At 42.4% G+C, this 11,152-nt stretch overlaps 1 protein-coding gene across 1 annotated transcript in view; it reads right to left on the reverse strand.

Annotated features, from left to right (window-relative positions):
• LOC103049250 (transient receptor potential cation channel subfamily V member 6-like) overlaps positions 1–10,843 on the reverse strand; it is an 81,649-nt gene extending 70,806 nt beyond the window's left edge. The window contains exon 1 of the mRNA XM_007432870.4: positions 10,232–10,843. Within this exon, the coding sequence (XP_007432932.1) occupies positions 10,232–10,359 (128 nt within the window). The 5' untranslated portion in view covers positions 10,360–10,843. The remainder of the gene's footprint in view (positions 1–10,231) is intronic.
• Positions 10,844–11,152: the final 309 nt, after the last annotated feature.

Genomic DNA, 11,152 nt, shown 5'->3' on the forward strand with positions numbered 1-11,152 from the left:
CCCTGGAGGTCTCCCATCAAAGTATAAACTAACCCAGCTTTGCTTCCAAGCCCAGATGTCAGCCAGATGCTACCACCTGTTGAGATACAGATAACACGCAAGGAAGCAATCCAATCCTAAATGCAAAAAAGGTAAGATAGAGAAATCATAATCAAATTATTCTGGTTTGAAAGAACCTGTAAGACGGATTCCTGCCTTAATGTTCTAAGATAAACTACATTCATTGTTGCAGTTGTATTTATTGTTGCTGTTTGTTTTGCTTTGTTTTACATCAGAAATGCGCAAACTGTGTACTGAAGAAATACTGTAAGGAAGAGAATTTTACAATGCCCAGGAACAAATGATGAAGTAGAGCTGGAAAGTTGAGCATTTCACCCAGGAATATCTGAGATGTTCAACAGGTGAAAAGTTCTCAACACCAGTTGTTACATTTTGCAAATCCTTCTTTCCAGTTGGTTTCACTAGTTCAAATGGAAGATGCCAAAGAATCTTTGCATCATACAGCAAAAGTTAAACAAACAGATTTTTGTAATTTTTCTTTTTACATTTAAAATTTCTTTTTAGGCCACTCCTGTACAGCTTTTATCAACTGATAGGTCTCTGCTTTTAAGTATTTTCTCCAGAAACCAAATACAGTAAAATAAAATAAGTTAAAATCTATCATCCTGACATATGCAAATAATGAATTAAATTCCATGTCTACATTTGTCAAATGAAAATTTCAGAAAGAAAAGTTAGATCTCATAAAAACAACACACATGTATGTGATTCAGTTAAAATTAAACCAAGTCACGTATGCAAACTTTGGGATTTTGGCTCCTGCGAAGAATTAGAATTAAGGCCATTGTCAAAATTCAGCTTCTTTTATTGCTCTGTTATAAATATCTGATAATTTTACAGGCAGCAATGCCCAAACATTTTTCTTGGTAGTTTTAGAAGAACATAGAACAGTGGAGTGGGGTTTATTGGGTAACTTTCAGGGTGTGTTCAGCTTACAAATCTAAAATACATACTTAGGAACTCTTGAACATGGCAGACCTTGTGTGGAATGTTCTTGAGTGTAGAATTATTCTGAACATAGGAAATGTTGTGCAGATTTGAATCAAAGTGCTTCACTCCACATTACTTGGAAGGATCTCAGCGTACATGTTCTAGTTGAACCACTTGCCCCCCCCCCCAAAAAAAGGGCATGCTATATTTTCTCAGGTCAGGTGCAGACATATATTTCCTCCTGCCAGTGGTTCTCCTAACTTCCCATTCCGTTAAAGATTTGAAGTCTGAGGCCAGGTTTCGTTATTGCCTTCCACTCCTGGCTTGTTTGGGAATGACAAATCTGGAATCTCACTTTCGGTACACAGCTTTTGTTTTCTGGTTCATTTCTGGTTCATTTAGCCTAGCTTTTTTTCACTCTGTGGATCTGTAGATGTCCTGGAGGGTGCAAGATGGAGAAGACGATTCAGTCATTTCTGTTGTTAGCAGTGTTAAGCAAGAATGTGGCAGGAGCTGTTGACCATAAATTAATCAGAATTGTTTACAATTCTGGCTTAGAGTCAGATGTAAAATACAAAACATGAGGTCAGAAAAGGACAATCTTTTTTTCTCTTAAGGGTAATGTGTTGGGTCCCTCATGACAGTGGTGGCCACAATTAAAATTAATGATGGTAAAGTGGTGGGACCACCGATTCTCTTTCCAATACACCCCCACCCCCACCCATTTTCTCTTTATAAGAGCTTCTCCTCTGCTCCCCGTACAGTAGGCTGACAGGGAAGGTACAAATAACTTTTGCCTAAGGTTTGCAGATAATCTTTGAAATTAAGGCAAGGGCCACCCATCATCCTACAGCTACAGGCTGTCTACCTTGCCTCAATATAGAGTCTTAACAGCCTCTGCACATTTCACATTAGCCCATCTATTTTGGCACTGTTCCACACAATCCCACATGCACTACAAAAGATGTAATATATAATAAAAGAAAGGAACAAATCAAGTAAACGTGCTGCTTTATCATTAGCCCATCTTTGCTACTACCCACCAGTCAGATGGACCAGTTTGATGGTCCAAGTGTCTAGAGTGAAGGAAGAGAAACTGGAATCCTAGTTAATATCACGACTGATTTCCAACGTTAGCTTAAGTGTTACTATATGATTAAGGAGACTGGTGTAAGAGTTGGGAAAGTATTTAAGAACCAAGCCAGAAATATGTTGAAAATAACACTAAAGGAAAGCAACAACAAAAACTGTTATTACTTAGATCAATTTCACATGTGACGCACCCCAGTACTACCTATCAGAATTATAATGCTAAGATCTGATTTTTGAATTGAGAACACGATGTACAATTAAGCTAATTCTATTAGGGAAGTATTAACTGTTCAAGTCTACATTACCTCACCTTGCAATCTTATATATTTATTTAGTCACCATATTTATACAGCTGCCCATCTCACAAAACGTGGCTCTGGGTGGCGTACAATAAAAAAACAAACAAACCATAAAATAAACAAGATTAAAAAAACATTCTACAATTTTAAACAAATCCATCCGTGTGTACTATTAACCAATTAGCAAAGAGGATTTGATGTTATAGGCAATGCAGATAACTCACTACAGGTAGTCCCCCGCTTAAGAACGAGTTCTGTCGAATTTGTATAGAAGCCAGGACAGTATGATTGTATAATACTATATAAGTAGTATTATGTAATTAACTCGAACCATTGTGTATTTAACTTGAATTTTGCTACAATAGGCTCCGCTCTTAACTATGAGTCATCCTTAAACTGGGCATTCTTAACCCAAGGACTACCTGTACTTCCATTTTGAATGCTGTATAATATGAAAATCTGACCACTGTCCATACAGTGACCTAATACAGACCCTTATAGGCCTTGTATTACAATTCCTAAGGGTGGAGAATCAGATGGACTCACCAGCTGTGCAGCAAGCACTTTTATTTAATTTTAATAGAGCTAGACTACTGTGATCAGCCCCAAAAGTGGTGTGCAGCATCTCCCCAATTAAATAACTGAGCATCGAAAGAATAATTTCAAAGAGTTAAACCATTCTAAATGCAAGTGCACAGACATAAAAAAGCAGCCAGCAGGATTCTGTTTTCCGAATGATTCATTTACAAGGCAGTCAAGGTATAAGCAGAAAGCTTCAAAGAGAAAAGTCTCGACATTTGACGGCTCTCATTATTTCTTCCACAAAATGAGGAGACCATTAACAGGGCCTCCTCTTAAATCAAAGAGTACGGGGAAGCACTCCTTGTGAGCTTTATAGATCCACTGAGAGGTTTTTAAGTAACCATAGCACAACTTTCCACCTAATAGTTATAAGATAACTCAACAAAATGTTGCAGGAGTAGAGTTTTCCTGTCAGGATTCAGCTATATCCTTTTCTAGGAGACGCCATTAAGTTCCACCCTGCCCTTAGAGTTACACTCCTCCCAACAGCCAGCCCAGTATTCTCTGCCCATTGCAGATGGTAGTTCTCACTTGGTTGCTTGAAGGAAGAGAGGGATGTCTGTAATGCTTTTAAATAATACTTCTGCAAACTTTGGGGTCTCTCCAAGCCTCCTCATGCCTGCCTTTTGTCTCATTTATGTGGTTATAAGCCCATTTGCAGAATGAGTCCCTGTTAAGGACCTGATTCAGATGACCAACGGTTTCCAATTTGGCAAGAAAGCAAATAACAGTTTGGAATAACTAACTTACCTATCACAGCAAACTAGCATCTGAAAGAAAGCAAGAGGAGGGAAACACTGGTTTGGCTGTGATGCCTGAACAAATGATAGGGGTTTGACATGTAGCAATATTTCACTTTGCAGAAAACCATCACAGCAGGAAGAAGCCAAAACCTGGCATAATGCAGAAAACAGGCTTGATTCACTTCCTGAATAGAGCCAAAGGCACAATCTGGTAAAGCCCATGACAGTAGGTTTCACACAATGTCTCCTTTTGGGGGGGGGGGGGGAACCACAGTGAAAGTTCATAACTGATTGCAAGCTTTGGCTCTCTAGACGGATGCACATAGGTACAAACCAGAGATCCACTTATGTAACATTCCCTTGTCATCATTTTGAGTCTGGGAAGTTTTGATTAGGTAATCTGCCTGCCTTTTTCTCAGAATTTTGTGGGGCTTCAAAAGTGGAGCCACTTAAAATTTGTCCCATTTGTACTGTTGTTCTATGTAGGAAAGGATCACCTGTTAGGAAAATGGGACATTTCTCTTTCAAAGCAAGTGCCTCAAAAACCTGATTCCCAAACTCTCCTGGATATAAGAGTGCTGGAAAGGTAAAGTGACGTGCACACTACCTTATGCCCAAAAGGGTTCCTGATTGCATGGAAAGTTCTACTCACACTTAAGCAGAATCCTGCATTGCACACCAAGTCCTCCATACAAGGAACCACTACTGGAATACCTCTAAAGGTTTACAAATGCTTAAAGGCCACCCTCCAAGGAACAATGAGTGCTAAAAACAAACTTGCTGACAAGGAAGCCATCAGCAAAAACAATAAACTAATCTGGTGGCACCTCAAACAAAATGACTGGACAAGCCATGTGGACTCCAGTCTACTTCACTCTTCAATACCACCCTGAGAAATTTTTGAGTTTTATCTGTGTAGCTACTGTTGATGGGGTGGAGGGAATAGTAAAAGGAGAGATCCAAGGGAATGAAATGTAGGAGTGTAGGCAGTGAAATTAAGCAAAGAGGTCATTAACAAAGCAGTTGCTGCATGTGACACACACCCATTCTTCGACTGATGAGCTTGGATTTCACATTTGAAACTGGAAACAGAAAGCCTGATAACAGATGCTAGCATAATTTAGTTGGACTGCCATAATGTGCTCTGAGCTGAGCTACCTTTTGTAACAACCCAGAAGCTACAGCTGGTACAAAATGCAATGGCAAGATGCCTGATGGGGTAGGCCATAGGCAAGAATAATACCAATATAAGTCACTGCTTTGGTGGCAGAGGGCTTCCAGGGCCAATTCAAAGGGTTGGCTATCACCAACTTTTTGTGATACAGGACTGGGTTACATCAGACAATCCCTTGCCAGAGCTGACTTGGCCCATCCAATCTAGTCAATGAGAGAGGACTTGTTGCTGGTCCCACATCCCTGTAAAATATACAAGATGTGGACCTTCTCTATAGTGGTTCCCCCTTGATGGAATATCCTCCCCCCAAAGATATGCATGGCTCCTGCCAGCATTTTTCAAACAGGCAAAAGCACTTTCATGCCAGCAAGCATTTGGCTCTTACTTGACTTTATTTATGGGTGCTTCTGATAATGGTTATATATTGTTTACTGATGCTCCACTTTATTGTCATCAACACCCCTCACAACTATTACAAAAACAGGTTAAAGAAAACTGGCTTATGCTGGAACTATAAATCACATCCTACTGATGCCATAAATTTAATGGTTTTATTGTGTTATTTATATTTCGAGTCTGACTTTCTTGTATCCTATCTAGAGTCACAAAGACAGGGTCAGACTATAAATATTATAACAATTATAATAACAGCAATAATAAACAATTGCCACATAAGACTTGGAACTACAGGTAGTCCTTGTTTAGCAACCAAAATTGGAACTGAAAACTCAGTTGTTAAGCGAAACAGTCACTAAGTGAAACCGCAACTGTGCTTACAATCTTACTTCAGCTTTCCTTTGCTTTACAGACCTGCAAAGGTTGTAAATGCACGCCTTGGCTGCAAAGTTATTTTTTCATCACTATTGTAACTGTGAATGGTCGCAGTATGAGGCAGTCACTAAACGAGGACAACTTGTAGAAGCTTATATACTATGCATTCAGGCTAAAGCACATGTCACCTATTGGTTACTTGGCCAATTTTTTATTTATATTCCCTGTAGAGACAAAAATTACCAATGAGGAATCATATTTATTGGCAACAATTGAAATTTATTTAGCAAGACTTGATCTTGCCTTACCATATTTTCTTTCAGATAATTTAATCCATCATGGGTTGATAATAACAGATACTTAACATTCCTGGGTGTTAGTGAAACTAAACTCTTCCATAACCTTGAGTAGGAGTATTATTATTGTAATGTTGCAATACAGTACATCAAAGATATTCTCTCTCCAAGCCACCTTCTCATTTATGAGGCAATTAATGACCAAAAATAAAAGGTAACACCTTCCATTGTAAATGTATATCTGTATCTTTGCCCAAATCTTCAGAAGCACAGCACCATAACTTCCATAGTTTCCAGCCAGCATGACTAGTAAAAATGATAATCCAGCCAAACTGGATTGGAATTATTGGAGCTAAATCCCACACAGTTTGAAGGCATCAGGTTGTCCTAGAGGAATTTGGGAATGAAGCAGAGCAACTGTATCCAAATCTTGACCTTAAAATCTTGCTGAAGTATAAAGTACCATCAGAGCAGAGCACAATAGGGCTCTCAATCAAATATGATGATGATGATGATGATGATGATGATGATGATGATGATGATGATGATGATGATGATGATGATATGCTTCCTGTGTCTACATGCCAGCCTACATGGCAGTGGGAACAGGACAAGAATCAGCTGGGTTCAAATTCCCAAAGTAAAATTCATAGAGTGACCTTGGAGCATCTGTGTCTTTTCAGCTTAAACAGTTCTATGAGCCAATGAATGGAAGAATCCCCAAGCAAACCTAACTTCATCTCAGGAAGGAAGGAGCACAAAAGTCATGAGTAGAAAGTGCAGACTGAATACGAAAAGTTGAAGGAGACCTTAGGGTACTTCATGTTCTTAAGTGGAGGAAAAGTACCCCAAGAGTGAGCACTACACCCACCCCTCACTTGATGGATCATCTGGCAGATCGAAACAGTTGCTGCAATCATGCTAAGTCACTGCCCTGTGCATCCCATTATTCCCTCCTTCAGATCTCTTGCAATGCCCCACAAGATATCAGAAGCACAACTCTCCATACAGAGATTCTGCTTCATTCTTTCTTCTGCCCCATCTTTCCACCCTGCTGCATCTCACTGAATGTGCAACCGCTTCTCAGCATACCTGAAACCATGTTCAGAATGAATGGGTGCACCACAGCCTATCATAGATCAATGATAAATTATTGAGGGATATCCCCATGATTATTTAATGAAAGGTGTTTTGTTACCAGAGGCAAGAGCATGTAGCTTAGTGGGGAAGGAAAGATTTCATTCAGTAGTTTGGTTGCGTGGCAGGGAATATGCAGTTCCTTGACAGACTACAAGACAAGACATGGAAAGAGTCGATTAGAAACGGCTAACTTGGTTTCACGGGTAAAGCACCAATACTCCACCTTTCTTCCGGTGGCTTATGCAAAAAATAAGCAACAGAATGCTCTTGTTTTGATCTTATTGATCATGGTACAAAGTGCAAAATCGTAAATTGCAATAAGGTAACCAAGCTGCTTTCCCCATCTTTCCCTGTTGTACACAATCCACGGCAGTATTAAGAGTCACCCATTGGGGGGAGATGGGCGGCATACAAATTCAAAAATAAATAAATAAATAAATAAATAAATAAATAAATAAATAAATAAAAATAAGGATTCTGTCATCCACTGTGAGCAGCAGAGGGATGGAAGGAGGTTAAAGAGTGGCAAGCTTACACCATAATGTGATGCCACTAAAAATAATAAAAAAAGGATGAAGCTCCCAGTGCCAAGTGATCAAAAATAGCCTACTGTCAATTCTCAAGATTCCTTGCATTTAAGAGGACAGATTCCAAGCATTGTACAAGAAGAAGTGCTGCCCCAAAATAGATTATGAATTATTTATAAATGTAACTGTCCCATTCTTTGACAAGGCAACCAAAGTAAATGTTCAGCAATCATTGCCTATGAAACTTCCAAGAACTCACTTGAGTCTGAATTCATTCTGAGAGGCCTAAAGCCTTGCATGTTGACCCAAGTAGCTGATCTCATCAACCTACATCACTTTGCCAGTCCCTAGTCTGGACCAATTAAGTAGTAGTGCAGATAGGATAAACAATCTGGTTCTATTTTAGGCCAGTTGCAGATTCTGGTACTGCTCTTCAAAGCCAGACATATCTAAGCGGCAATCCTTTTAAAAAGCCCACACGCTGTCTTATGATTTACGCCAACAGGTTCTGCACAAAATTGCCCCTAAATCCACTCTTCTTCCTCATTTGCTACCATATCCCAAATAAAGTGCAGCAGTGTACTGTGATATCCCATCCCAAAGTCACATTCTGCACCTTCATCAGCCACTATCAAGCCAAGCAACAAAGATGTTCAGTCCACTTCCTTGTCAGGCATCCCCTTGAGGGTACTTTTTAAGGAAAGGTAAAGACAGAGACAAGCCCACTCATGCAGCTTTCATGCCAACTCTATGGAGGTGGTTTACCATTGTCCTCTTCTGGGACATCCTTATTTCCCAGTCTGACCTACAGCCATGGAATTCCCTTGCTTGCTTGCTTGCTTGCTGGCTGGGGAATTCTGGGAGTTGAAGTCCACCCGCCTTAAAGTTGCCAAGGTTGAGGAACCCTGCCCTAGTGGATTCCAATCCAAGTATTCACCAGGTTCAACCCTGCTTAACAAGGTCATCCAGGGGCTGCTACCTGCTGAACTCAGTTTATTGGTGGATGTATATTTTCAAATGGGTCATCCTGCAGACATTCCTGTCTTTGAATGTGCAGATGTTTAGACTTAAAATGGTTCAGTCCTCATTTGTCTCCAGCAGTACAAAACTGAACAACGATATGAAAAGCCTATAATGGCCGCTGGGGCAAATCAATAAAATAACAGGATCTCACAGGCTACAGCTGACCACCTGACCCCCATGCCCAAGAACCCATGCAAGTCTTATAGCTTTCCCAAACAGCCAGTCGAACCTCGGGGCGGGGGGGGGGGGAACGGTGTTCCAAAGGGCAAATGCTGTAATAGAAAAAGCCTGCTTTGGGGGTCCTGCTAGATGATATTCTTTAATCAACCAGACCTGAAGCATGCTTGTCCTGCTAGACCTGGAGGGATGGGTAGAAACTGTTGGGCAGAGGCTGTCCCACAAATAACCCAGCCCCATGCTATGAAGGACTTTATAGGTGACAACCAGCACCTTGAATTCCACCCAGAACCACACTGGGAGCCAGACCAGCTTGTGGAGCAGTGGAATAAGACAGGTGTCCCAAGATGCACCTGAACGTTCCCCCGCCACCATGTTCTGGACCTTCTGGATGTTCTTCAAGAGCAGCCCCATGTAGAGCACATTGAAGTAATCCACTTGGGAGCTGACTAAGGCATGAGTGCACACAAGCAGTACCTCCCAGGCCAGGAAAGGGCACAATTGACGTACAAGACGAAGGTGGCAAAAGCCCTCCCAGCCACGGTTGCCACCTGCTCCTCCCACAGGGGCCACCAAAATAACCAGAAAAGATGGTCCTGTTATTAGAGAATCAGCACTACTCAATTTCTCCAAAGGGCCTGTCTTCAGCCCTGCTTAAGCCATGCCCAAATGTCAGATGTATAAATGCTGCTCTTCCTGGAGCTTAGAAGCATGAAAAATGTACTCCACACAGGCTTAGAGACATTGTCATAGTTAATTCACGTGTGTCAGTCCTGAGGATTAAACCCTTGCAAAGCTGCGATCAAACTAGGTCACCAACATGTTCTTTCATGACAAGCTGAGACCTCCTACAGCACACAAAATCTAGAAGGAAAGACATTTTTTTTTCTAACCAGTTGGGATTTCTAGCTTGCATTTAAAGATCAGGGAAGTAAAAAAAGCCACCAGGCCCCAGGGTCTTAGCCTCTGAATGCCCTTTTCTCTCCCTGTCCCACCCCAGACTACAGAAAAGGGGTCCAAGTGTGTGGTTGGCTGCAGGTGGCACAGACTACAGACTTGTTTGCCTTTCAGGCAGCAGGTGCACTCGATGGACTTGCTGGGATCTGGTTACAGCTTCTCCTGTGCCCAGGTATTTATCCTGCTACCAATGAAAAAAGGGTTTTAAACTTTTCTTCTCCTAAGGGCCCGTCCGTTCTCCTGAACTGAGGAGGAGGAAGCTAGTAAAAACTATGCGCGCGCGCGCGCGCGCGCACTCTTGCTGGACCTCGACTCCAACCGCAGCCAGTACGACGCGCTTCGCGAACGCTTTCTCTGCATGCGCTCAGAGGAACTCTCTTTCGCATTAAACTCAGTAACTCGCGGCCCGTCTCCCTCCCCGGCTACCTTCGGGATCCGAAATGTCCTAGCTTGGACCTACCTCTTCTGCTGCAACAGGTTGGTTTCGTCAAGTTTTCTGGCCCAGGATTTCTCGCCGCGCAATCTGCGAAGGAGCGTAGCCCAGAGCCCCGGGAAAAAGCCGCGGTCCCCGGGCGGCAGCATCCCCATCGCTGGTCTGGCTCAGTCTCAGCAGCGCATCCCTGAAGGGACGGTTCTCCTCCTCCTTTCTCTCTACTTCGTCCTCGTCCTCGTCCTCCGCCCCCCGACCCGGCTGCTGGAGGCCAGGTCCAGTCTGGGCTGGAGACGGATGAGTCCGCCGACAGTCCGAAGCGGGGGGTGCCGGTTGCAACATCTGGCCGCTGAGCGAGGCCGGTACCTGGCGGAGTCCCAGGAACAGGATCGGAGGGACAACCTGCCGGGGAGGAACCGAGAGGAGGAGGAGAAAGACAGGCAGACCCGCCCCGGCGTGACAGACGTGTTTTTTGGGCGTTTAAAGAGACCAGGAAAGAGGTTTGGGACAAAAGTGTTTTTTGAGTGGCTTTTCTCCAGGCCTCCTGGGTTTTTCCTTTAAATTGTGTTCTGTTAAATGGACTCTTATATCACAAGTAGACCCATTCAAGTGAATAAGCCCATCCCTTAGTGCTCTAGAAGGTGTCCGGTCCTGTCAGAAACCATGTGACCAGCAGAATTATTTTTCATTATTTACTGAGTAGCCTTCCCAGGTAGGCCAGAATATCACTTTTTAAATTATTTGTATGCAAACGAGTGAGGTATCTCCATGAAACTATGTTTTGTATATTGTAAGGATTGTTAAGAGAGCCAGTTTGGTGCAGTGATTAAGGCACCAGGCTAGAATCTGGGAGACTGAGTTCTAGTCCTGCCTTGGGCACAAAACCAGCTGGGTGACCTTGGGCCAGTCATTCTCCCTCAGCCCTAGGAAGCAGCCAAGGGCAAACCACTT

This window comes from Python bivittatus, unplaced genomic scaffold (assembly GCF_059951505.1).
Source record: "Python bivittatus isolate LINGU-HERP-01145 unplaced genomic scaffold, Pbiv_v1 ctg000270_np1212, whole genome shotgun sequence".
Classification (NCBI taxonomy): domain Eukaryota; kingdom Metazoa; phylum Chordata; class Lepidosauria; order Squamata; family Pythonidae; genus Python; species Python bivittatus.